This window comes from Rhinolophus ferrumequinum, chromosome X (assembly GCF_004115265.2).
Source record: "Rhinolophus ferrumequinum isolate MPI-CBG mRhiFer1 chromosome X, mRhiFer1_v1.p, whole genome shotgun sequence".
NCBI lineage: Eukaryota > Metazoa > Chordata > Mammalia > Chiroptera > Rhinolophidae > Rhinolophus > Rhinolophus ferrumequinum.
In genome coordinates, this window is record NC_046284.1 from 112138147 (window position 1) to 112164643 (window position 26497).

Genomic DNA, 26497 nt, shown 5'->3' on the forward strand with positions numbered 1-26497 from the left:
GTTGATGCTTTAAGAGAACATCCTGATGAGGAAGGAAAAAAAATAAAACGAGAAGGCCAGTCAGCAACTGGGAGATTTTCCTAGATGTAGGAGAGCTGCTTGGAATGACATTGCCTTTCAGTTTCTAAGGACCAGCAGAGCAAACCTATAATGTGGACAAAGCCACTCCTTGGGTGTCTCTTCCCCATCCCTCCCCCTTTGCCCTCTGGAGCTAACAGCAGGATGCCATCTCAGTGCTCCTGTGTTGTCCACGTCTGGCTCCACTGGGCCCTCTCCAGTCAGCCATGCCTGCACCATCCCTCCACACGGTCAACTGATCGCCGGATCAACTAAGTCCACCTCTCTGTTAAGGAACACAGTAACTGAAATTTGCATTCTTCAATGGGTTGCAATGCCTTACCAAAACATGAGCCTTGAGTGGTGATCTTTTAGATATCGGTCAAAAATTAAGAACTTTTAGAGTAGGAGAGGAGTCCTACTCTACGCAAGCTTTAACAGGCTTTCTAGGTCGCCATCATCTTCAGTCTCTCTGATACAGAACATGTTTCTATGCCCTCTGCCTCCCCAAACACACGGAAGATAGAATCAGTCACTCCTATCTATGTGGCCTCAAAGCAGTGGTCTTATGACTAGGAGCACATTTTATAACACCGTTGCCTTTCCAGAACACATCCCTTTATCCTTTCCCTGTGCAAACTGTCCTGGCCTCTATTTACAAGGGCCTTAATCAGAAGCCACAACTTCCTGAAGATGATGTGATTAACCCACCAAGGCGGCTGAGAGAACCAAAACACTGAGAAGTGACTGCTGGGCTTGGAGGTAGAAGTCATGGGGGAGAGCCTGACTGAAATCAGTTCAAGAGATGCTGGGAAGAGAGGATTAGAGATACTGAGTATGGCCCACCCTTGAGCAGGTTCAGTTAAGGACTAGTTACAAGGAAAACTTCGCTTCCTTGAAGGATTGTTACGCTTTCTCCTCTTTATGGATAAGAGTTCAGAATGGAACATGATTCCCTTTTCTATCTGGGCACCAAAGAGCCATGTTTGTGGTTTGAGAATACAAATGTGAAGGCCATAGGACCTCGTTATCTGATTTCTAGTTCTCTTTGGTTTTGATCTCCTCTAATTTATATTCTTCTCGAATCTGCTTTTTATGGGAGAAGGGGAATACAGTGAGCCATGTTGTCATCTGTGGTCTTGATTGTTAAATTACCTTTTGGCCTCCATGGAACAAGCAGGGTCTCTACATGAAAGGATCACTAACAATTCTAAGACACAAGGCCAATATGAAATTCCTCCTCCACCTCTCCACAGACCTCCTGGGCTAGACTGTGGTCCAGGATGGGTTTGTGTAGCCCCAGAGGACAGGTGCAAGGACAGAATTTTAAGATGCTGGGGAGTAAGGGCCAAGGCTGGAAGGCAAGAGCAGGAAAGAAGGGCCTGTGCACCCACCACTCGAAGCTCCAGGACTGGTTTCCTGCTCTTCCCACACCAATTTAATGCACCTTCCCTGGCAGCCTAGGAAGTGTCTGTCCTCACATTTCGGCTTGCCCTTCCTCCTCCCGCCTTTGACTCTCATCCTCTCCAGCCACTTGAGTCTGAGCTCATCTTTTTTAAAGCTGGTCTCTCTGGTTAATTCTATCCCCTTGTGGTTTCTTCATTCTGTGCCCCCCTCAAATGAGGGCTTGACTATCTACTATACTGTTGTTGTTGATACCTGATTCATTTTCAAGTTGTCTCTCAGGGACTGGTGTGACGGGGGGAAAGCTGGGAATTGATGTTAACTCTGTGGACATTGTATGTGACTATGGTGGCCAAAAGCATTTTGAGGAAGCATTCCATATCCTTGTAACCTGGCAACAGTGGAATGCTGCGACACTGCAGGAGATGGGATGGGGAGCAGTGGATTGGACTGCCAGAGGAGCGGTGGCTGTGGTGGGAAGACATGCTGGACAGGTAGGGAGAAATCAGATGAACTGAGTTCTAGGCCACACCTGGCCACTTATCAGCTCTGAGCTTCACTTGCCTCAGCTGAAATCTAGGCACTGCCTGCCACTCTCTCACCCTTAATATCCTATCCAGACCCAAGTCCCATCAATTCTCCCTTCCAGATACTTCTCATATATGTAGATATCACATCATCACCACCACCACCACCAGCCCCATCCAAGTTATCATTTCTTACTTCATATACTATAGTCACTTCCTTACTGGTGTAGAGCAGGGCAAACTATTGCCCACAGGCCAAATACCACCAGCCCAGCTGCTTGTTTTTGTAAATAAGGTTGCATTGGCACGCAGCCACGGCATTCATTTACATTTTGTCTATGTCTATCTTCTTGCTAGTGGCAGAGTTGAGTACCCTGTTTCCCGAAAATAAGACCTAGCCTGACCATCAGCTATAATGTGTCTTTTGGAGCAAAATTAATATAAAACCCAGTCTCATAGTGTAAGACCCGTTTTTATATTGTATTAAAATGAGACCGGGTCTTATATTACTTTTTGCTCCAAAAGACTCATTAGAGCTGATGGTCAGGCTAGGTCTTATTTTCGGGGAAACATGGTAGTTGCAGCAAAGATCCTACAGCCGTCAAAGCTGTAAATATTTACTATTTGATCCTTTACAGAAAAAGTGTGGTGATTCCTGGTGTAAAGGGAAAATTGATATTTATAATTATTTTGTATCTTCCTCCTTTTCTGAACTCTAATTCCCATTATATTTCAGTAGATCTTCATGTGTGTATGTGTGTATGACAAATCTATAGACTCCCTTTTCTTTTTTTTTTCTTAAGGATTTTTTTTTAATTTATTGGGGTGACAATTGTTAGTAAAATTACATAGATTTCAGGTGTACAATTCTTTATCACATCATCTATAAATTACATTGTGTGTTCACCACCTAGAGTCAGTTCTCCTTCCATCACCATATATTTGATCCCCCTTACCCTCATCTCCCACCCCCACCCCCCTTACCCTCTGGTAGCCACTAAACTATTGTCTGTATCTATGAGGTTTTTTTTTTTTTTTTTTTTTTTTTTTTTACTTAGACGTTTATCATTTCTATCCCTCACACTGTGGACCCCCCCGCCCCCCATCCACTATCTCTCTGACATCGCACCGAGCCATCCCATTTCCACTATCTCCACTCCCAATGCTGTTAGACTCCCTTTTCTTGATTATACCTCTTACTTTGGATTTGTGTTTCATTGGATTGCTCAGACTTTCAGAACAATGTTTGAGAATAGAGAGCAGAAATCCCAAACTGGAACCCCACTTCCACTATGTCCCCCTCCAATCCATTTTCCACTCAACTGCCAGAACATTCTTGTCAAAATGTGAACATATCACCCTCTGTTTAAAATCCTTTTGGTGACTTCATTGCTCTCAGAACAAGAAACAAATTCTCACCTTGGCCATCAAGCCCAGTGTGAGCTGAGCCTTACTTTCTCCTCCAGTCTCATCTCTCAGAGTGCTTCCCCTGTCCCTCTGTGTCCTGCCCACTCTGGCCTTTTTCAGTTACTTACATGAGCTGGACTCCCTTCTGCCACAGTGCCTTTGCACATACTGCTTCTTCTACTTGGTGTGGTCTTTCCCTGCCTCTGTGCTGGGTTAACTCTTCCCACTTATCTTACGGGTTTCAGCATCACTTCCACAGGGAAGCCTGCCTGACCCCCTAGGTCAAATCCCATTGTCTTCACCCAGAGATCTACATGCTTTTCTTGGTGGCACTTAACACAGTTGCAGTTTTGCATTTCTTGCTGTTAAGTTTTGTGTGACATCTTTGTTTCTCCACTTAACAATAAGCTCCCTGAAGGAAGGATTTATTTTGCTTTCCGGTGTATCCCCAGTACCTAGCATGGGGCTAGGAATTTGCATGGCAGCTACTCTGACACTTGTGTGTCAGCTGGGATAATGTTTGTAAAATCATCTTGTCTACCATAAATCACTGTTCAAATAGAAGGGGTTATTACTATAAAGAACAGATAAGAAAGAGAAAAGGTAATTCTCTTTAAATGGGGAGGTTCTGTAGACAGTTTTAGAGCGTAGAGAGCATATTGGAAGATACTTAAGGCCAAAAAAAACCCAAAAAAGTCTTCATCTGCTCGGCCAGAAGACAGCACTGAGAAATTGAGAAAAGTCTTAGAAATATGTTCTAGAGGGTATACTTCTGATTTACATTTGTTGATGGAAGCCATTAAAATCTCTGTCCACCTCATATTTTGATAGTCAGTTCTGAAATACATTCATACATGCACCTAAAGAAGAAGAGAACTTCTTCGGAGAAAGGGAGAAAAAAGAGTCCCATTTAAAAATCATTTAAAAATGAACATTTATTCAACCCCGACATCTAATTTGACTTCTGTAAACATTAATGCAGTAACCACAAACAAATGGCAGGTTCCAGGACACCACAGAAAAGCTTTTAAAAAGTCTGAAAAAAACGTCATTCAAGGGAAAAAATAGGTTAGAATGGGAATAAGGTACAGACTATAAAAATGTGGAAGAGGAAGAAAGGCGTTTGTAGAAATGGCCGTCTTCTGGTTTCTGAGTCGTATGGTTTGATGTCATTAGCAAGATGATCCTATTGATTTTCTTTTATTCATGCAGTAAACAAATGGAAATCTAAGCGTTTTACCACTCGCCGTGCATTGCTTCCTGTAGTTATAAATATATTTTCTGCTCAAGCCTGGGCAGCCAGGGCAGCCACCTGAGGGAAGGGATCTTAGGCTACACCCCGTAACCCTTGGGGATCCGGCTTGAAAGGCCCATTTTCTTATTACACTTCCTCTCTGGTGGCAAGGAGCAGTGAGTAGGTAGAGGGCAGGACAGGTCACAGTGAAGAACGATTCTCCCAGGGAGATAATCACAGCAAATGCCCAGAGATGGGCTGCAAATTGCCAAGAGTCTATACTGTGGCCTGCTGGTCCCCAGAAACGTCTTGCTGAATGAGGTTATGAGTGGGGCCCATTAGACCATGCAAGGTCTGCAGAGTCTGCTTAGGAGGGCTTCAGAGCAAGTGGGTTAGGAGAAAATGGGGCAGGCTGATGTCTTATACCCAGTAGGCCCTTCAGTGGGTACTTGTAGTTCTTGTAGAAGGAAAAAAAGAAAAAAGAGACAGGGGGGAATGAAGGGTAGATGGAGAGGAAGAGAAAGAATGAAGAGGAAGGAGAGAAAGAAGGAAGGTATGTAAGTCAGCTCATTCTGTGAAACAGAACACCCCAAATTTGGAGGCTTAAATAAAGCCATAGCCATTTCATTAGTTCCCAATTCTGGAGCCTGCAGTCTGGGCTGGGCTCAGATGGATGGTCCTGCTGGGCTCACTCATGCACCTCTAGTCAGCTGCCAGTCAGCTAGGTGACTGTCTTTGGGGGTTGGTGCAATGGCGGGGACTGGGCACGTGCCTTCCTCCAGCTGGCAGGCAAGCTCAGGCTTGTTTGCATGCTTACATGATGGCTTGAGGTTCCAGGAGCAGCAAGAAAGAGCAAAGTGACATGCCCAAACACTTTTCAAGTATGTGCTAGCATCACGTTTGCTAATGTCCCATTGGGCAAAGCAAGTGGCAAAGCTGGCCCACATTCAAGGGGTGGAGAAAAAGACCACCTTTTGACAGGAGCTGCAAAGTCACGTTGTATATGGACAGGCATACTGGGATAGGGAGAATTTATGGCCAGTTTTGCAATCTACCACAGAAGGGAACGGGCTAGAAATTTCTTATGCTGGCAAAGTCGGCAGAGACACAGCAGTGTAGAGGCTGAGTATAAAGCTCTCACATTGAATTAAGAATGATGGTAATAAATCACCAAGTTCCCGTCTTCCATAGTTTATCTGTCAAATAAGGCTAGATAATAATTAACATCTTACTCATTTTCAGTGGGAACAATAAAAACTTTATGGGCAAAAGTTTCCTCATCTTTTACACCCTGGATTGGACTAAGGAGCAGTTAAGTGTTTAGTACATCTCAAGTGGCAAATAAATTTGCAAACAAAAATTGTAATGCACCAGTCTTAATTTCTAGCCCAAGTGTCAAATATACAACAAAAACTTAACAAAGAAAAATTGACATAGTGGTTTTCTTAGTTACTTGATGGGACCCATCCTACATGTACAATTGTTTGTTTCTTCCTCATTTATATACTATTTTAGTTGTATTTTATTTCATTATTGAAAATACAATATCAAATCTAATTTTAAATAGACGAAAATGCTCAGCATTGTTGCTACCCAGTGGAAAGAGAAGTTAAGAGTTAATTAGAAAATATCAGGCATGGAAATTGCGGTTGATCTATGGTTGCACTAATTATCTAAATTCAGTTTTCCTGGTGAAGTGTTTTCATACAAATGGAAGAAAGTTTACCTCTAGTTAACTGTGTGTGAACACAGCTTAATGTAAGACTTGCATTAAAAAAATATCAAGTATGTAAGTGTTCTTTTTGTGAAATAGCAAATTCATGCTCTGAGAAAGAATTAATTGGTATGTCCTTGCATATGCATTTGTTTTTAAGGTGGTAATTGTTTACACCCTAAAGAAAGTCATGCCATTTTTTTTGAAAAATTGTTTGTTTTTATTACATAGAATGCTAATATAAAACGAGATTTTAAAAAAACCTATCAGATTGGCAAAGATAAAACAACACAATACTCAGAGTTGCAGAAGGATTAGGAAAACACTCTCTCAAGCACCTTTTTTGTAAGTTTTAAATTGATAAACTATTTCAGTTTAAGGGCCAGTTGGCAAAATGAATACAAATTTAAAATCCTGCACATCCCTCTTTGACCAAACATGTCAAAAGGCAGTGGTTAAGCACGTGGGATTTTTGCATCAGACTACCTGAGTTCTGATCCTGATTCTGCCATAAACTTGCTGTGTGATACTGGGCAATTTATATAATCTCTCTGTTTTACTTTTTTTTTTTTTTTAAGTCATGCCATTTTGAAACACCTTTAGTTACGCCCTGTTGGGTGGAGGGCTGGGGTTGCCTCACCCAGAGGGTTGGGCCTGGTGATCAAAGAGTCATTTGAAGGTGGGTTTCTCACACTGTGGTGTTTAATACTGTTGTCTCTTCTCCAGCTCTGGGCAGAGGTAACCAGCAACATTCTAGCCCCTGGAATATGTTTGGCAAGCCCCAAGCTAGGTAAGAGGAGAGAAGGGAAAGTGTAGGATGAAGGAGAGTAGAAGAAGGGAAGAGAAAAAGAGAAGATGGGAGAGAGGGGAGGAGAGAAAAGAAAGCTCTCAGTGCTGCAGAAAAAGATCATGGTACCCACAGTTGCAAGAGATCAGCCAGTTACTTTTCCTGGCCTGGTTCATTCCACCTCAGCACGCAGCCTCACCAGAGGGACTAAAAGAGCATCTTTTTGGAGGTGTCAGAAAGCAATTCCAAAAGCTCTCTCAGTCACTTCTACAATATAACAATGATCAATACCAGCACATTCTCCCTGCTGTTTAATAAGTCCCTTGGGCTATGGTTTAAACCACCATTTAGACACCATCTCTGCCCATGGTCGAGTTGGAGAACACCTAGTTGCCATTTTCTTTCTGTGCATGCCTTGTAAACATAGTGAATATTATCCATAAGCCATCACAACCTCCATCTGGAATGCAATGTGGATTTTTCCCAGCTTGTTCACAGACTATATTTTTATACGTTCCATCAGGTTTCTGCTTCATATCTCCACGGTCCCTTCTGGCCAGTCTCTGCTTTTCTCTTTATGCTTCAGAAACGTTAAACTGATTCTGAGTCATGCCCACTCCATGCCAGTCTTTGGCTCTGTGTCTTAGTTTAGGCCATTTCCTCTCTTTGGAATGCTCTTTCCTATGTCTTCGCATAAAAGCAAGTGCCCATCCTTTCGGAGGCAGCATGACTGTTACCTCCTTGGGGAAACTTTCCTGGATCCATTTCCCTACACCAGATTAGGTGCCCAAACTCGGAGCTCTCGTTATACCTGTGACAGAGCCCACAACTGGTTCATATGGCTCTTCCAGAAAGCCGGGCATTCTGGATCCAGGCTCTAATGGTCCTCTTGACCGAGTGCCCTTGTGCAGGGCGCAACCTGTACAACCATACAGAGTGGCCAATTTTGGCACATAGCAGGGATTCAGTAAATGTTTGTTGAATGAATTATCTTTAGAGTTTTCCAGAGCCATAATTTAACTCCTCTTGAATGGTGGCATCCAGAACTGAACAAACCAGTCTGTGCAGGTGACGGTGCTATGAGGCAGGGTCTCATCAGTAATGGGGCCACCACAGGTTCTAGAACCACTCGTTTGTTCCTCGATGGCCTACCTACCACTCTATAGCCAAGAATCTGCATAGCCCCAACTATTTCCTGTATGTGCCCACATGCCTCGCCTTCACCATCATCTCCACGTGTGCAGTTTGCTTTTCCAACTAGCATAGAGAAGCTTCTCTTTGCTTATTTCTGCTCTCATGCCCAATTTATCAAGGCCTCTTTGTCTTCTGGTCCTTTTTTTCCGTGGTGTCGGTGTCATTGCCAGGAACTGGGAGCCACTGTGCCCCTCAGTCTGGGCCATGAATTAATCATTAGGTTGGAAATGAAGTGTGGAGCCCTCCAGGATGCTGCATGTCACTGGGTTTGTTTTTGTTTTTGTTTGATCCTAGGACCAGCATCACATTACCCCAAGGCAGTGGCACAACTGCCGGGGGCTGCCATTACCTGTGCCTTTTGCCCGTTGTTTTGTCCATTATCCCCAGGATGTGTGGGCCCCATGGCCGACACGCAGGGCCTCTGAGCAGCCTATGAGAACAGGAGTTCTGATTCTTGGAGGCAGCCTCTCTGAGAGCTTCCTCTGCACTGGAGAGGGTTCTAAGTACATACAGAGATCATTTCCTTCCTGCCCAAACCACTTGTACAGTCTGCTTGCCTTTTTTATTTTTTTCTGGTCATGCTGGTCCTGCCCTGGGTGTTAGCCAGGTTGGTAAATAGAGGAAGTTGGATGCATTTCCAGCCTCTCTGATGTCATGGTCTGGGGCAGTCGGCAAGTGTGGGAGGTTTCAGTTAATCCTAGCAATTGGTGAGTTTGCTGCTCTTCTCTAAGAAGCTTCTCCGTTCCGTGCCATGTCTTACATAAGTCAATATGGTTCCTTTTGTGACTTGCCCTTTTCTTTCAATGATGTAAGAAGCCCAAACATTGGCAGTCACTGTGTTTTGTTACTGGAGCGCTGGTGCTGATTGGATCCTGATTCCTGTTTAGTTTCTCCAGGACATATAGGATGGTGGGTGTGTGGTGGTGACTGGCAAGGAGGCATCTGGAGGCTGAAGGACGTGCAGTTCTTTAATTAACTTTAGGCTTTGTGTCCATCAGACATTTTCACATCATTGCTTTTGACATTCTTTTCCACAACTTGCTCAAGTGAGTTTGTGCTCCCGGCTGAGAAGCTGGTTTCTTGGCTCTGAGACCAGAAATTTTTGGGCTTTCCATGAGGCCTTTCTAATTGGCTTAGAGCAGGGCCAGAGATGGCATCCACCTGAGCAAGTGAAGGCATTACCTCCCAGTTACACTTCCAACCCAGCTTGATTTTGGAGCTCCGTTTGGAAAACCTGGATGAGTTGGCCCTCCCTCTGTTCTGCTTTTCTTTGCTAGAAGAAATATATTTAATTGTATAACTGATATATGAATACGTGTTTGTGTTCTATGGAGTAAAAATTGGGATTCGTTCTTTCCCTTGTCATACTTCTATCTGGAGGCTTGATGGGCTTCCTTCAAGGCTTTTTGTATGCATTCACACTTGTCACTATAGAAATAAGCATACAGATATACAGCTTTGCTTGTTTCTTAACATATCCTAGTATATATATTATTAAGAAACTTGATTTTTTACTTGACTTGTATGTATTAACAATCTCTATACGTCAATACATATAAATCGACTTCATTTTTTAAAGCATTGCATAACATTCCATAATATGGCTAGATCATCATTTATTTAACTGTTCATCTACTAAGGGATACTTAGGCTTTCTTTCCCCCTACACAAAGTTGCAATGACAGTGTTTGTATATTTTTGTGTATATGTATGTGTCAATATTTCTGTAGGGACCATCTCTGGAAGTATAATTCTGGATCAAAACATATGCACATTTAAAATTTCAAAACATAGCTAAACTATTCTCTCCAAGTTTACATTTCTAAGAACAGTGTATGCAAGTGTTCATTTCCCCACATGCTCTCAGCTTTGGATATTTTAGGCTTTTTAATTTTTTTCATCCAGTGGGCAAAGCATTTCACTGTTGCTTGCCCTGTTTTTCTACCTGAAAGTGTTCCAAAGGAGCAAAGAGAGCCTCATGTTGTTTATTAATAAAATGGATTACTGGGAACCATTAAGTGTGCTTTTTTTTCTGTGGTTATCAATAAGGTTTTCAATGTGCTCAAGTTGTGAAATTTCATCAAACATCCCTATGTAGAAAATCCTTATTTACACAAATGTGAAGTGAAATTATTTCCGTACTTAAGTCACAATTGATTTCTTTGTTTGATTATTTTAATGTTTTTCAGTTGTTAATCCTACATTCATTCCACGTTGAGCATTGGGACATGTGTTTGTAATTTGTTCATCCTAGGACTGGACAAAGTGCTTGGCCTTCATTTTTGTCTTCTTTAACCTTGTTTAATGAAGTTTCTCTGACATATTGGGCTTTAACTTATTAAGAACGACTCCTTTTTTTTTTCCTCTTAAAGAACACATTGTGATCAATAGAAACTTACCATGATTCCTTATTTTTTCTTTGAATTCACATTCTGGATTCCTCCTTGAGCACTGAACCTCTGTCATAACACTCTATTGACAGAAGCCAGGTCAGTTGGTTCCAAGATCACCCTATGGATTGTTTCTTCTTGCAAATCTTAATTCGAAAATCATTATGTCTATATTTCACGTGAGAGGATACCACTGTGGGAAGTGACTGTCATTTTTGAGCTAATATCTGTACCAATGTTTTGATTTTGAAATATTCTGAAAGATACAAGTCATGTTGCCAACAACGCTCTCTGCCTTGGGTGGGCACCCCATTTCCTTTCCCCAATGTGCATCTACCTTGTCTCTCACTCTTGTCATTGCCAGTGTCCCCGCCTCCCCTTTCAACTCTGAGTCAAACTTAACAATCAATAGAGAGTTAATTACTTGGCCCCTCTATGGAGAAATAATTCTGCCTCTGGCTTGGAAGTACAAGAGACATAAATGACCCAATCCTTAAAATCAAGGAGTTTGGATTCTAGGGAAGTTAAGTCACAAAAACATGAACAAATATCTAACAAAGCATGGTCTCTATAAGGGACCACCCTCCCCAGATCCAATCACTTCATTGTCCAATGTCCCTACGATGCTGTTAGTGAAGCCTGAGACTGAGCAGTAAAATGCTACTAAAACATTAACAAGCTCAGTCCCCAAACTGACTTTGGCTTGTTTTCTATTTATAATACGTTCCTTAAGAACAAGGTTTGTATCCTCCATTTCTTTTGTAACTTTGCTGCCAAGTTCAAGCCTTGGTATACAGCAGGGGGTCTGTAAGGCCTCTGCCTGATGGGCTGACTAGTATTGAAGCCTTATGATGCCAAGAAGGTCCACTTTCCATTGATATAATTGTCTTTTCTTTTTTCATTTTTAGATTTGCGTAGAGTTTCTACGTCTTTTCTTCTGAACTTCCTGTCAGGTGAGTGAAGCTATTTCTAAGTGATAATGTAGAAATAATGAATGCTTGGCTGTTTTTTTCTTTTTCTTTCAAATTACCCCCTTCATTCCAAATCCCCGTTCCCTTAACTGCTGTATTCTTTTTTGTTTCTTTTGTCTAACTCTTCACTTCCAATCACTTGGACCCTTCTTTTCTTCAGACATTTTCTTTTCCTTGAGGATTCTATTGTTGACCCATTTCTTCTCTGTAATCCAGTTCTTTTTGAATAACTTTCAATAATGGGTACAGACTTTGAAATGACATGGTACAGTAAAATCTGGAGAAGGAGAATGATCATTTACATAGAACTCTTTGGGATTTTGTTTCACTATTTCCCCTTTCCTTCTCTCTGGACTGGCTTCCTTATCTTCCAACAGCTCTTCTCCTATTTTGAAAGAGACCATTGAAGTGTTCTCTCTCTTAACTAAAGTGCTGTGAACATGCAGCTGTCCAAGACTCCTCCCAACCAGATTTCTGCTCTCAACTCCCTTCTACATAGAAATTCTGAAGCCACCACTGACTTATACTTCCTGTTTCCTTTGAAACTCATAAAGAGTGGTTATTTCTGGGACTTCACTGGTATAAATAATATAAATCTTTAACCAATGTAAATATTTATAATTATTATAATTGTCCTACCATAATTTAGATGATAAAAACAGTTATTATTATAATAAATGCTAATAAGTTTATCGTTATAAACAAGATTAAATGCTTGAGCAGGGTCACACAGGTAGTAAATGGCCAAGGTGGGATTTGAAGCAGGAGGTGGCATGGTGGGATGACAAAACAAGAAAGAGCACAGAATAGTGGTGTGTGGTTCACTTTCCTTAGTACCTCACTTCCTCTCAAATGTGATCTCCTAATGATACAAACCGTGTGCTTCTGCCCCATCCCCTTGAAGATGGGACAAATCAACACCTTGAAGATGCTTTTAAGGAGAGTCTCCTATTTGTCTTCTCTACATATTGATAGAATTATTGTGCAGTAACAGATTCTGGGCCAAATCAATTTAAAAATCTTTTTTGAGTGCCTGCTGTGGGTGGAGTTGGATGCTGTGGGAATTGGGGTGAGGGAAAACCAAGTCTATATAGAAGAGGATATTGTGTCCTGATGCCTTGTTTTGTTTTTAGGCCAAGTTGAGTCTCATAGCCCATGAAAAGAAAATGCCTTTTAAGTTAAAAAAAAAATCACTATTTATTTGGCCACACCAATAACCAATGAATCTAAGTAGTGGCTGTAAGCTGTTGAGGGCAGGAAAGATGTCTGTCTTATTCTTTGCATCTTGAGTCTGTAGCATAGTACTTGCATGTAATAGAACCTCAATAAATATTTGTAAACTTGATGAATGAATGCTGAAAATAATTCCAAAACTATTTACATTTAGCACTGGCGCCTACTATAAACTTTTCTTCTAAGTATGGTTGTAATAATAGCTAACACTTCTTGACTACTAAGATCTTCATTATATTAGCTCATTTCATCCCTACAGGAACACTGTGAGGTAGAACCAATCATTTCCTCCATTTTTTTCAGATGAAGAATTTAAGTCCAGAGAGGTTAAGGAACAGGCCAAGGTTACATTGTAAGTGGTGGAGCTTGGATTTGAAGGCAGACAGTTAATCTATCACACATGCTCTTGTACCCTATGCTATTCTGCTTGTGTGTGTTGTTGAACATATTTTTTAAACACTTTTGTTGAACATATTTACTGTGAGTATTGGCGTTGGATCCTGAAGACTAAGGGAAGATAGATAAAGCAGGCTATCATTTTGCTTTGGGTAATTCACGTATGGGTAATCAAGCAGATGGTAGATTGCAGGTAGGACAGTGGAGAAATTTGGAGATAAGTGAGGTAGTCAAAATATAACACCTTTCACCAGGTTTTATGAGTATTTCTTTACTTTAAGTGCATCATTTATTTCTAATCTTGCACATCTGATATTGATTCACGTGTGTTATTGAATAAAGCCTCTTTTTTCTGCATCAGAAAGCACTTAATGCTTAGTAAGAAAATCATTTTGCACTGTAAAGACCAAACAAATCATTTTCCTTCCATTTGCTTCTAGAGACGTGAAAGTTTCCTATTACCATCATGCTGTCTAGTTCACCATTGACTTTACTTTGTGCTGTGACACATGACACACAGAGCTGCCGTTAGGGAGCTCATAGTCAGTCAGCACTCACCAGTTAACCCAGTTTCTGTCATCTTTAGGACACTTTTTTTTTTTTTTTTTTGGCATATGGGAGGCTGTTTCTTTTACTACAGCATCCCTGGCTTTAGTTCTTGGTGACTTTATCCTCAAAAAATTCTGTTGCTGAAATACTGAATGGTTCCTTTTGTCCTGTATTTATTCAAATTACTCCAATTTACAAGATTCGAAATTGCTGCTAGACATTTTTGTGAGCATTCCGGAGAATTCTGTAAATAGTCTCATTTGATGTATAAAATGGGTAAAAATGTGAGGACTTTCCTTGTCAGGTCTTGGCAGCAGGGTTACGCTAGCCCGATAGAAATGAGTTCGGCTGTGCTCTCTTTCTCTATTCTTTGAGTTCTTGTTAGATTGGAATTCTTGTTCTTTAAGTATCTGATAGAATCACCAGTGAAAATTTCTGGGCCTGGAGTTTTCTTTGTGGGAAAACTTTTGAGACTTTTAATGGTTATACATCTGTTCAGGTTTATTATTTCTTCTTGATTCCTTCTTGGTAAGTTATATTTTTTCTAAGAATTTGCCCATTTCTATCTAAAATTTCAAAATTAATAAAGTTGTCCCTAAGATCCTTTTATCTTTTTTGATTAGAGCATCTTCAGTTATCTTGCTTTTTAAATTCTTTCTCTTGGTTATTTGTTTACACTCTCTCTTTTTCTCCTCCTCTTTCCCTCCTTCCTTTCTGTCCTCCTCCCCTCCTCCTTTCCTCTTAATTTTGCCAGAACTGTCTCTACAAAAAACAACTTTGGCTTTGTTAATAACTTTTGTTTTATGTCTTTTTTTTTTCTATATCATTATTTCATGCTTTTATTTTTATTATGTCCTTTCTTGTCCTTTTTTGGGTTTATTTTGCTGTTCTTTTTCAAACTTCTTGAGAAGGAGTTTAACTTATTAATTTTAAACCATTCTCTTTTTCTAATATGCACATTTAAAATATAAATTTCACTCTAAAGATCTTTAGCTCTATTCCCATGCCTTGATAATATGGTGTTTTTATTATTGATCAAGTCAAATATTTTGTAATATACATTATGACTTTTTCTTTGATCCATAAGTAATTTGTTAAATAACAACTTAACTTTCTGTTATTACGGTTTAATTGTGTTGTGGTCAGAAAACATTCTCCATTGCTTTTTCCAATTCTGCAAAATGTTTTTGAGACTTCTCTTTGGTCTGGTTGGTTTTCATGAATATTCCACGGCACTTCAAAAGATTATGTACTCTGTAGTTATTGAGTAGAGGGTTTATATTTAGTCTTTAAGTCAAGATGGTTAAATGTGTCATTCAAATATTCTATATCCTTAGTGACTTTCTTTGGAATTTTACCTATTGCTGATACAGATATGTGAATATCTCTCAATATGATTGTGAATTTGTTCTATTTCCCTTTTTATCCTGTCAAAAATACTGCTTTGTGTATTTTGAGACTATATTATTAGTTGCACTCACATGGAAATTTGTCCAGTCTTCCTATTGAATTGAATCTTTTATGAATGAACTGTTTTATTTCTAGGTAATGCCTTTTGCTTTAAAGTATAATTTGTCTAATATTAGTATAAACATTAATTTTCTTTTGATTAGTATTGGCATTACATATCTTTTCTGTCCTTTTATTTTCAAAAATTTGTAATCATTATGTTCTAGCTGTGTTCCTTTAAATAGCATATAGTTGGATTTTGTGTTTTTTCCAGTCTAATAATCTTTGCCTTTTAATTGAATCATTTAGTCCATTTATATTTAATGAATTGTTGATTTGTATGTGTGTTTAAATTTATCATCTTCTATTTTTCCTAACCATTCTGTGTTTATTTTTCTTCCCTTTCTTGCCTTCTTTTAAATTGACTGAATATTCTAAAAATCATTATCTCCCCCTCGACTAGTTAGGAAGTTATACACTTCACTTCTATTTTTTAGTAATGACTGTAGAAATTACACTGTTTACTGAACTTTTTAATGTCTAATCAATACCTTTGGCCTCCTCGAGGATAATACAAGGACCTTGGAAGACTTTAATTTTTTAATTTTAGTTTTTCATGTCCTAATTGATATATATTATTTCCTATATTATAATATATATGTATATGTAATATAGTTGTCATATTTTTATTCTATCACATTTCACGTATCCTTGCAAGATATTATTATTAATATTTTGCATAGTCAGTTCATTTGGATTTACCAGTATATATTAGCACCATCAGCGCTAGGCAACTGGGGCCAATACTTAGGACACAACATAAATATCTCAAAGGCATAACGTTTTCTAGAAGTCTTAGGGAACAATGATCATACCTCTTGTTACTCGAGTCAAAAATATTGATTATTGCATACGTCATACCAGCCATGGTATAATCAAGTTATGCCAGTTAACCAGAGGTAACAAAGAATAACCCTCACCCAGACCTGTCCTACAGTGGTATCGAGCTGTTTCCCCCTTTTAATCTTACTCTTTATTCTATATCTAGATAAAGATAGGTTTATCATTTACTGCCATTCAAAGTTGCACTGATGATACAGATTTTTAAAAATATGAGTGATACTATTTAGTGAAATTGAAGAGATCTAGAACAAGCAGAGCCATGGCATAGTCATGTAGCTTTTGCACTGTACAACCCTAGGGGTTGCCATTTACACCAGAGTCCACAACCATAAACGGGGGCCCTGGACCAAGGTGAATCTGGGATAATATTTCATGACAGGCTGTCTAGTGTCAAGGTCTAGATTTTACTGTTTAAATGCTAGCAAATAGTTTTCTCTGTAATTGATACTATCTCACCAGCCTGCTTAGCACCTTGAAAATTTGCTAAGAACCAGTGGCTATTTAAACTATCTTTACCGATGACGTAGGTAGTATTGAGCTAACCTAATTTGCACTAAATGATGAAGAAAAGTTCCAGATGAAAAAGATAAAAATGTGTTTTATGTATAATGAGTAAGGGTTTCAAAATCCACAGATTTCCCTCTTTGATCGAAGATCCTAAAGACCTTATGACCTAATAGGATGTTGTCTAGTTTATGCAGAAGACAATAGGAACTGTATTATTTAAAATACATTAAAACTTCTCCTATTAGGAAATATATAGTCAGCCTTGAGGAAACATATTCCAGGCTTAACAACTGAAAGCAATCTTTTCAGTGATGCCCGGTCTGTACTAAGTTCTTCTTGATCCATATTCTTTTTTCAGGATGATTGCTGGAATCACCCTTCATTCTGGCCTTTCCTGCCGTCATTTGGGAATTGAGTACAAGCTCTGTTCAGTGAAAGGCATGGTTTATTTTGATCAGAGGTCCAGTGTACCATGACTAATTTGACTGTTCATACCTTATATACTACTTAAGTCCTACCCTAGGAACTGGCAAAATTCAAGAATGAGTTTGCAGAAATTTTGAAATTGTATAATAGCATTTTGAAGTTGTTGATTTTTCACCTGATGAACTCAAAACAGTTTACTTCCAAGGAGACAAATTCTCAGCAGGCCAGCACTGTGGCCCAGCAGAAAGGTTAGGGGTCCCACCAAACAGCTAAATGACCTTGACCCGTCCCCTACAGCACGTTGGGCCTCTTTCTTCATATTTAGAATGCGGATTTGAGGATAGGTGAATTCTGAGTTCCTTTCCAGAAGTAAACTGCTCCGATACTCTTTCCAGAACTAAAATTAGATACTCGTGCAGTAAATCTTCTAAGCCAAGCTCTATGAATTCCAGACAGAGCGAAGTCTAAGGCATTTGTATAGGAGAGAGTTTTTTGGTAGAGGTTTAGTTCACTAAGTAGAGCTTTTTAGTGAAAAGAAAAAAAAATAAAAAAGGAATACTTTTGGAGGGGAACTGAATTCAGAAATAAAATATAGATTAATTTTTAAACTTCTAAATGAAACTTTTTATGACAGACATGTAAGTGTACAGTTCAGTGAATTTCGGGGACTGCACACACCCATGTAACCAGCACACAGACTATTACCTATATCCCAGAAGCCCCCGGGTGCCCACTCCTAATTATTACACCCTCCCCCCCATTCCAAGGATAACCACTCGGCTGACTTCTTACTCCAGCAATTCGTTTTGTCTGCTTTTGTTCCTCATATGAATGGAACCACGTACCATATGCATTCCTTTATGTCTGGCTCCTTTATCTAACGTTATATTTCTGAGATCCATCAATATTGAGTGTAGCTGTAGCAGACACTTGAATTTTCCTCCAGAGAGACATTGCTGCATTTTTGCACAACTATATTAGCATTCTTCTTTGAGTGACTCATTAGGGAGGGTCAATAATATGCCATTATGAACAGAGAGAGGATAAAAGTGCTGAAAAGGAGGGACAAACCAGAGGCAGTTTACAATATATTGATGTCGTGTATCATTAACATGTAATAAAATTTATTGATTTAAAAAAATGTAAGCCCTCTTTGGAAGGAGAAGGATTCACCTGCTGTTCAAAGACCAGGAAAGAATCACCCCCCTCGTATTGGTGATGGCTATTAAATTACAGGATTCTTAAAGATTGCCAGCTTTCCTTGAGACTGAGAAATTGTGATTTACCCCCATCTTTCCATGCCCTCAGCCCCATTATCCCGGAATCTCTGCACCATCTGACCCTGCACATACTAGGTACAATACATATTATTTGACTGAACGAGTGAAGAGTACAGCTAGCACTTATAGTGCCTTCATGATACCAGCCACTGTGCGAAGATCTCTTGTTTACTCAACACAGAAATACTATCAGGGTGGTGCTTTTATCACAATTTGCTAGATGCGCAATCCTGGCCATTGGGCATAACCTGTCCAAAGTCATAGGCCAGGATCTATGAACTCATCTCCTTAGTCTTCCCCACTGTGCAGGCACGCTCTGTCTCAGGTTGGCAGAGGCTGCAGTGGTGCTTGGGTTCATGGGTGCCCTGCGGCCAGGAGCTCTGCCAGCTGAGAACACACAGCCTGGTCTGTCCCTGCCTCTTCCCCTGTGGCCATATAGAAGGAGCCTGCTCTTTGGGCTCTCATTGTCCCCCTGCTTGTGCCTGGCCCCTTGGGGAGGTTGTGATTTTCTGGCTGGCTTCTTTCTCTCTCAGCATCCCACACTAGCCCCTGCTGCTGGAGCTGACTGCCTGTCGTGGGGTTCTGTTGGCCAACTCTTTCACCATGACAGGAATAGACAGTCTTAGCATTTGCAATTCTAATTCTCTGCCTGCCGAGCTCCCCCAAGCCCCTGTCCCACCTTCACCAGATCTATCTCATCTAGTTAACTAGTGTTCAACCCTCACATTTCATCTGCTGTATATTGGTCAAGAAATATTTGTTGAAGGAATGGCAAATGATGCTTTCAAATTCAATTCTGATATAAACTTCGTCTTTTAGAAAATGTTGATTCTGCCCTTCTAACTACTAAAAATGCAAGCAATGATAATGAACTGATATGGAGGGAAAGCAATGTATCTATCCTTGTACAGCATTAGACATGAATAGTAGATTATTTACACGATTCTGTGACCCCTTCTGATTCTTAGCATAGTTTTTACCTAGCCTTTATATAGTGGTAACATCTATATATGCAGTTGTTTTGTGCTTTTAATTTATTGTTGATATTTTCCATGTGTTGATGTTTTCCCTAAATCCACATGGAACTACCTTGCTTGTCATTTTTAATATAACAAAATATCCCATGGGGTGGTCCTCCCAGAATAAACATGGGTTTTGCTCTTTGTTGTCAGTGACCACCTGGCATTGCCAATTCTCTGGAACTAGAGAAATTTAAAGAAAGCAGGATTGCAGTGTGCCTTGGTCAAGGAACTGACCTTTTGGGTGTGATTATGGCAAGCTGTGATGATATGTTTTCTCCTGATTTTACTCCAGGATGTTTTCCTCTGGCGGGCAGTACAGCCATGTTGGCAGACCTGAAGAACTTTTACTGATGTTCAAGATATTACTTGTCATTTGTCTTCATGTAAGTCTGGTGACATCCCTTCAAGGTAAGGTACCTATTTTCCTTCATTTTTTTTTTCTGTTTTATCTGTGTGAGTGTGTTTATTTAGGATTTTTTTTTTACTGTGGTAAAATTAACAAAATAAAACTTACCATTTTAAGTATTTCTAAGTGTACAGTTCACCAACATTAAATATATTCACAATTTTGTGTAACCACCACCACTGATTATTTCCAGAACCTTTTCATCATTTCAAATAGAAACTCTGTACCCATTAAACAATAACTCCCATCCCACCAGTCCCTGTTAACTTCCATCCTTCTGTCACTATAAATCTGCCATTCTAGGCACCTCATATAAGTGGAATCATACAATATTCTTTCTTTTGTGTCTGACTTATTTCACTTAGCATAATGTTTCTGAGGTTTATTCATGTTGCAGCATGTATCAGAATTTCATTCCTTTTTAAGGCTGAATAATACTCCACGTTTTGTGTATCCATTCATTGTTGACCGACATTTGGATTATTTCCACCTTCTGGCTACTGTAAATAATGCTGTACAAGTATTTGTTTGAGTCCCTGCTTTCAATTCTTTTGGGTTTATATACCTAGGAGTGGAATTGTTGAGTCATATGGTAGTTCTGCTTCACTTTTTGAGAATCTGACAAACTGTTTCCCACAGTGGCTGCACCATTTAACATTCCTACCAACGAGGCACAAGGATTCCAGTTGCTCTATATCCTCACCAAAATTTATTATTGTCTGTTGTTTTGATAATGGGTGTGAAAAGGTATCTCATTGTGGTTTTGAATTGCATTTCCTTAATGATTAGTGATTATGCTTATTAGCCATTTGTATATCTTCTTTGGAGAAATGTCTGTTCAAATCTTTGGCCCATTTTTGAATTGGGTTGTTTGGGGATTTTATTGTTGAGTTATAGGAGTTTGTTATATACTCTGGATATTAATCCTTTATCACATAATGTGATTTGCAAATATTTTTCTCCCATTCTGTACATTGTCTTTTCACTCTCTTAATAATTGTGTCCTTTGGTGCACAAAAGTTTTTAATTTTGATGAATCCCAATTTATCTATGTTTACTTTGTTGCCTGCTTTTGCTGTCATATCTAAGAAATCATTGCCAAATCCAATGTCATGAAGATTTCCCTCTATGTTTTCTTCTGAGAGTTTTATAGTTTTAGCTTGTATGTTTAGGACCTTTGATCTCTTTTGAATTCATTTTTGTATATGGTATAAGGTAAGGGTCCAACTTCATTTTTTTGCATGTGGATATCCAGTTTTCTCAGCACCATTTGTTGAAAAGACTCCCTTTCCCCATTAAGTGGTCTTGGCACCTTTGTCAAACATCAGTTGGCCTATTTCTGGTGTTTACTTGTTTTTAAAAGTATCTACTTGAAGACACACTTCTGAATGGAAATTTAAGCAAGGTAGAGAATCAGTCAAACAAAGCTGCATGGTTTTCAGAAAAGATGATCTTTAGAAGTTTATGAAACAAGGAGAAAAGGTATCTCAGAAGGCAGTAAAAAGGCTAGAAATCCTGGGGCTGCCGTATCTGTGGGTACAACTGACAAAAGAATACAGTGCTATGCAAATGTAAAGAATCCTCATTAGGAATGTTATTTAAGAAGACATTATTAGGGACACAAAGAAATACCTTTCTTATTCAGAAGAGAGTGGCAAGACCAAGGAATCTTTGTTGAATAAAGCAAATATCTACCAGGAGCAAACAACAATAACGTAAACAAAACACACACACACAATACACACTCACACACATACATGCACACAAAATAAATGGAAAACTTGCCAACAAGCTAAAACACAATCAACAATCCTTCAAAAAGTAGGCACTGGGGTCTATTGTCAAGAAGCCACGATAGTTGACAAAAAAAATGGTTAAGAGCTAAATATGTACTGATTGCTTACAATGTGCCAGGTCCCTTTGTGCTTTGCATACATCCACTTTCTTAAGCTTCTGAACCAAATCTATGAAGGGAAGGAAGATCCTAGTCTTAGCCCAATTTCTCAGATCAAGAAACTGAGGCTCAGAGAGATAACTTGCTAAAAGAAGTAGTGAGCTGAGATTTGTACCCAACTCTGAGTTTTGTGCTCGTAACCACAAAGCCAGAGTTCTCAAACTTGAGTGTGCATCAGAATCACCTAGAGGGTTTGTTAAAACACAGATTTCTGGCACCTTCTCCCAGAGTTTCTGATTTAGTAGGTCTGGGGTGGGACCTGAGAACTGACATTTCTAACAAGCTCCCAGACGGTGTTGGTGTGACTGGTCAGAGACCACCCTTTGAGAACCACTGCCTACAAAATTGGCAGAAGACATAAATAGGGAGAGCAAACTCCTCCAGATATATATTATGGGACACAAAGTCTGTTGTGGCCACGTGACATTCATGTCAACTATGCTCACACACATCATCTCACTCTGGGATTGGCAGGGAAAAAATTGAATGTCCCCACTTCACTGATGAGTAAATGTCCCCAGGGACATCATTGGTTAGGAAGTGATGGAGCCAGAATAGATATTAGATCGTTGGTCTCACGTTTCAGTGCTTTTTCCACCACAGTGGTAGACGAGGAAGGAAAGTGGAACACAAGGGGAAAAAAATCATCAAAGTGAAAGCTGCTTGGCAGAAATCAGTCTTTCTGAGAAAGTATATTTTAAATGATGAAATGGGACAGGTACACCAGAAAGTGCAGAGGTCTGCAGTAAACCTGAGGAGGGAAAACCTAAGTGGGTGCTTAAGGACATTAACTGTATTTCTTGCTCGGACTCTCTGATGAACTGATTTCTGAAAGCAGTGCTTCTCAATGTGTGGCCCCACACAAGTAGTGTCAGCATCATCTGGGAGCTTTTTAGAAGTGCAGATTCTCAGACCCACCCTAGATCTGCTGAATTGGAAACTCTGAGGCCGCGGCCCAGTCGTCTGTTTCAATCAGCCCTGCCGGGGATACTGATGGATGCATGCCCAAAGAAGAGAACCACTGTCGTAAAGAATTGGCTAAAACATTACTGCTGACAGCACGATACAGTAGAAAGAGGGTACGACCTGGGGTTAGAGCCCTCCCCATGCCTACCACCTGCTATTTATATAATCTTGATTTGCCACTAGACCGACATCAGCCTCTATTTCTATTTCCTCATCTTCAAAATGGGTATAATCATGAGCTCCCTCAATGCGCTCTTGTAAGGCTCAATATAGGTGGGGTTTTTTTGGGGAAAAAAAACAAAAACAACTCCATGAAGGCAAAGACTTTTCTTTTTCTTGTTTTCCAGCTTTATTGACATAATTAGCATATAGCATTGTATATGTAAAAGTTTTTCTGAATGAAGTGTTTTGGGATCTGGAAAGGGCTAAATAGGAAGAAATTCATTATTGTCTTTTAGAACTCCCACTAAGAGTATTCGTGTTATTTAATAATCACCTTGATAGCACTTACCATGTGCCAGCCTCTGTTCTGAGCCCTTATAAAAGACTAACTCATTTAAAGTTCACTCAATAACCCTTTGAAGTAGGCACTATTGTTAGCTCCATTTTACAGATGAGGAAATTGAGGCACAGCAAAGGTAAGCGACTTGCCCTGGGTTCAACATTTCTGTTGCAGAGCTACAATTCAAACTCAGGCCACCTGACCCAAAGTTTGTGTGTTTAAGTACTACACTAGCCTGTCTTTTGGCATTCCTAACCTCTCTGCTAGGCTGGGCTCCACTGCGTGGGGGTTGTGCACCTGTAGATTAAAAATAAAGGTGGAATCCACAACAGTGAGAACCACTGAATGTCAGGCTGGATCACCCAGACGACTCCTAGGCACACTCGCCCTGAACAGCTTTGGACGGAGGCAGGTTCTCTTCAGTTCAGGATGGCTTAGGGCTGGCTTTTGATGAAGGCCAAGGGGACTGACCTGCTGCTTCTACACTGGATAATCCGCTGTGCAGTAATGAGTGCCTGCTGTGCGCCTCGTGTTACTGGCTGCTGAGAGAACAACATCTCTGACTCCAGGGAATTTATACTCCAGTTGGAGGGACGTGTTTATGACACAGGAGAACAATACAAACTATAACTAAATCCTAGAGTGTGAGGCATTGCTATAGGACTCTAACGTACAGCCTTTGGCCGACTCTGTGGATTAGTCTAGTTAATTGCTAAGCCTCCTGTAGCAGATGCTATTGGTGCCCTTGGCTGTATCCCGTGGCCCACCTCAGCAGTCACCGGCAGAAAACTCCTGTGCATACTGATGGCTCCCATGTCTCTGACTAAGAATGATCTGTGCCCATGGGACCATGCTTGGCCTGTGCACAGAACAAGCCAGAAGTGCCAGGGAGTTAACAGCCCAAAAGAGTGAGGCATGGGAGTTGCGGCTTACCTATGCCAGCTTCCTCACCCCTTGGTGGGACAGGCTGAGGTGTGCTCCAGTTGCCCACAGTGGTAACGCGCTCATGACTATACCCATTATTGGCTTTACTCCCTTCCCTATCTCACTTCCCCACTCCCTCCTCCTGCTTCTGGGAGTCATCCCCATTTGGAAATACACTCATTTTCCAAGGTCCAGCCAAATATTACTACCTCTACAAAAGCTGCCCTGACCTCTTCAGAGGAATCAACTCTCTCTCCCCAGGGCTCCTTTTTCTCTTCATCAATATCTTTTTATACCTGTCACGTTGTATCCTATCATTCCAGTTCCTTTGCATCAGGAGTCCTTTCAGTGCATTGTCAGTGCCAGGTGAGAAGGGAAAATGGGGTTTGGCAAGGTGGGTGGGAAACGAATGGGAGTAAAGTTAATGAGTACTGAGGGCCTGCTCTGGGCCGGGCCCTTTTAGGTGCTTTATGTCATCATCTCATTTAATCCTCACAAAAACTCTTCATGGTAGATATTTTTAGTCTCAGTTTGCAGATGAAGAAACTGAGCATTGAAGACATGAAGTCATTTGCCCAGAGTCACACAGCTCGGAGGATTCCCCCACTGGAATCTATAGCCTGTACTGTTCATACGAGACCAGGCTGCTCAGTAAGTGTCTGCAGACTGAGTGAACATGTCACTGAGGTGCGAGGAGAAGATGGACAGGGAGCCTGGGGAAGCCACGGGAGAGCAGCCATTCCCCTTGGCTCTGGGGAATCTGGACTGCAAGCACAGTAGCTTTCCTCTGGACGCCTGAGACATGACTCAGTAGCTCTTGACAACAAGGAGAGGTAGGTCTGACACTCTCTTGTTAGGCCAGAGGCCAACAGAGAGAATCCTTAGGCCTTCAAACTTTCAGTTGTGTGTTCCGGTGATGTTTGAAGGAGCCATTCTTGGTTTACCGGAAGCCCAACTAGGCAGGTAACTATATTTACCTCTAGCTTCTAGCTTTCCTGGGCAGTGCCAATGCTTTTTTTCTTTTGCCCCTCCCCCTGTTTTTTCTCTTTGAAGGAGGTCTTCTTTTAGGTACAACTATTTTCCAGAGGGTGAGATGACATAATAATAGTGGAAGATGGTTATAATTTCATTCTTGCAGAGCTGTCTTCCCCATTTGGAAACAATTACACATTTGAGCCAGTTTGGTGATCTCATGAGCTATAATCCCCAACTTACTCTTTCTCCGGGCTGGGCCTAGATCTTTCTGTGCTGCAGGCATTTCCAGTGACAGATTCCTCTATAATTCCCCTTCTCTAAGGCCTCTCTGTCTTGTTTCCTCTTACCCTCTCATTCTTTGTCCATCCAAGTCTTGATTCTTCCTTGGGTAGCACATGTTAGAGCTACAGGAGGTACTATATACTCCCGAAAGGCAGGGCACCTGTCTTTTTTAAAAACTTTTATTTATTTTCCAATTACAGTTGACATACAGTATTATATTCGTTTCAGGTGTACAGCATGAAACTAGGCATTTATATAACTTACGAAGTGATCACCCCAATAAGTGTAGTGCCCATCTGACACCATGCATAGTTATTACCATATCATTGACTATATTCCCTGTGCGGTACTTTACATCCCCATGACTATTTTTATAACTGCCAATTTGTACTTCTGAATCCCTTTCATTTTTTCATCCATCACCCCAACCCCCGCCCACCTGGCGACAGGGCACCCGTCTTGTTTGACTTTGTCCTCTAATACCAAAGCCAGTGCTGAGCCCTTTCTCTCTCAAGTCCCTCTCTGTAAGAATGCGATTATAAATACCATATGTCGATCTGATCCTCAGCCAATCTCACAACCCCCCAAAATCTCACTCTCCACACACAGGCATGAGGTCACTTCAGTTGGGCCCTCTTTCCCTAGCAGGTAGATAGAAGTGCTGACAAGGAATGACAGAGACTCTAGATAGATTGAGGGGGGCACTGAAAGCAGAGGACATTTGTGTCTCACTTTCCACTTAGAACTGATGAGAACTCCACAGGGGTCTGTACATCAACATAAGACAACGGTAGAGATGAGCAACGGTGGCACAGTGTATTTAGGCAGAGAGCAGGCTGCAAATGGTGTCCTCTCTAGGTCTTTCTCGTCTCTTGTGTGGCAGGGTTAGAAATTCAAAATTACACTCATGTTTCTAGTGGGTAGCAGTGTTGAGAGCCCGGGATGAGGACAGAGCTGCAAAGATGATGGTGTGTACAACTTAGACAAATAGCCAGGTGGAAGATGTGACACACGCTCAGCAGTGAAAGTTAAGGGGAC

The 26497-nt window shown here is 40.6% G+C and overlaps 1 protein-coding gene and 1 long non-coding RNA gene across 6 annotated transcripts in view; one reads left to right on the top strand and one right to left on the bottom strand.

Moving 5' to 3' along the window:
• LOC117022757 (uncharacterized) overlaps positions 1 to 26497 on the bottom strand; it is a 102539-nt gene that overhangs the window by 67212 nt on the left and 8830 nt on the right. The window lies entirely within an intron of this gene.
• ADGRG2 (adhesion G protein-coupled receptor G2) overlaps positions 19744 to 26497 on the top strand; it is a 63909-nt gene continuing 57155 nt past the window's right edge. For all 5 annotated transcript variants that reach the window (XM_033106840.1, XM_033106847.1, XM_033106843.1 and 2 more), the window contains exon 1: positions 19744 to 19858. In XM_033106840.1, coding sequence (XP_032962731.1) covers positions 19744 to 19858 — 115 coding nt within the window. The remainder of the gene's footprint in view (positions 19859 to 26497) is intronic.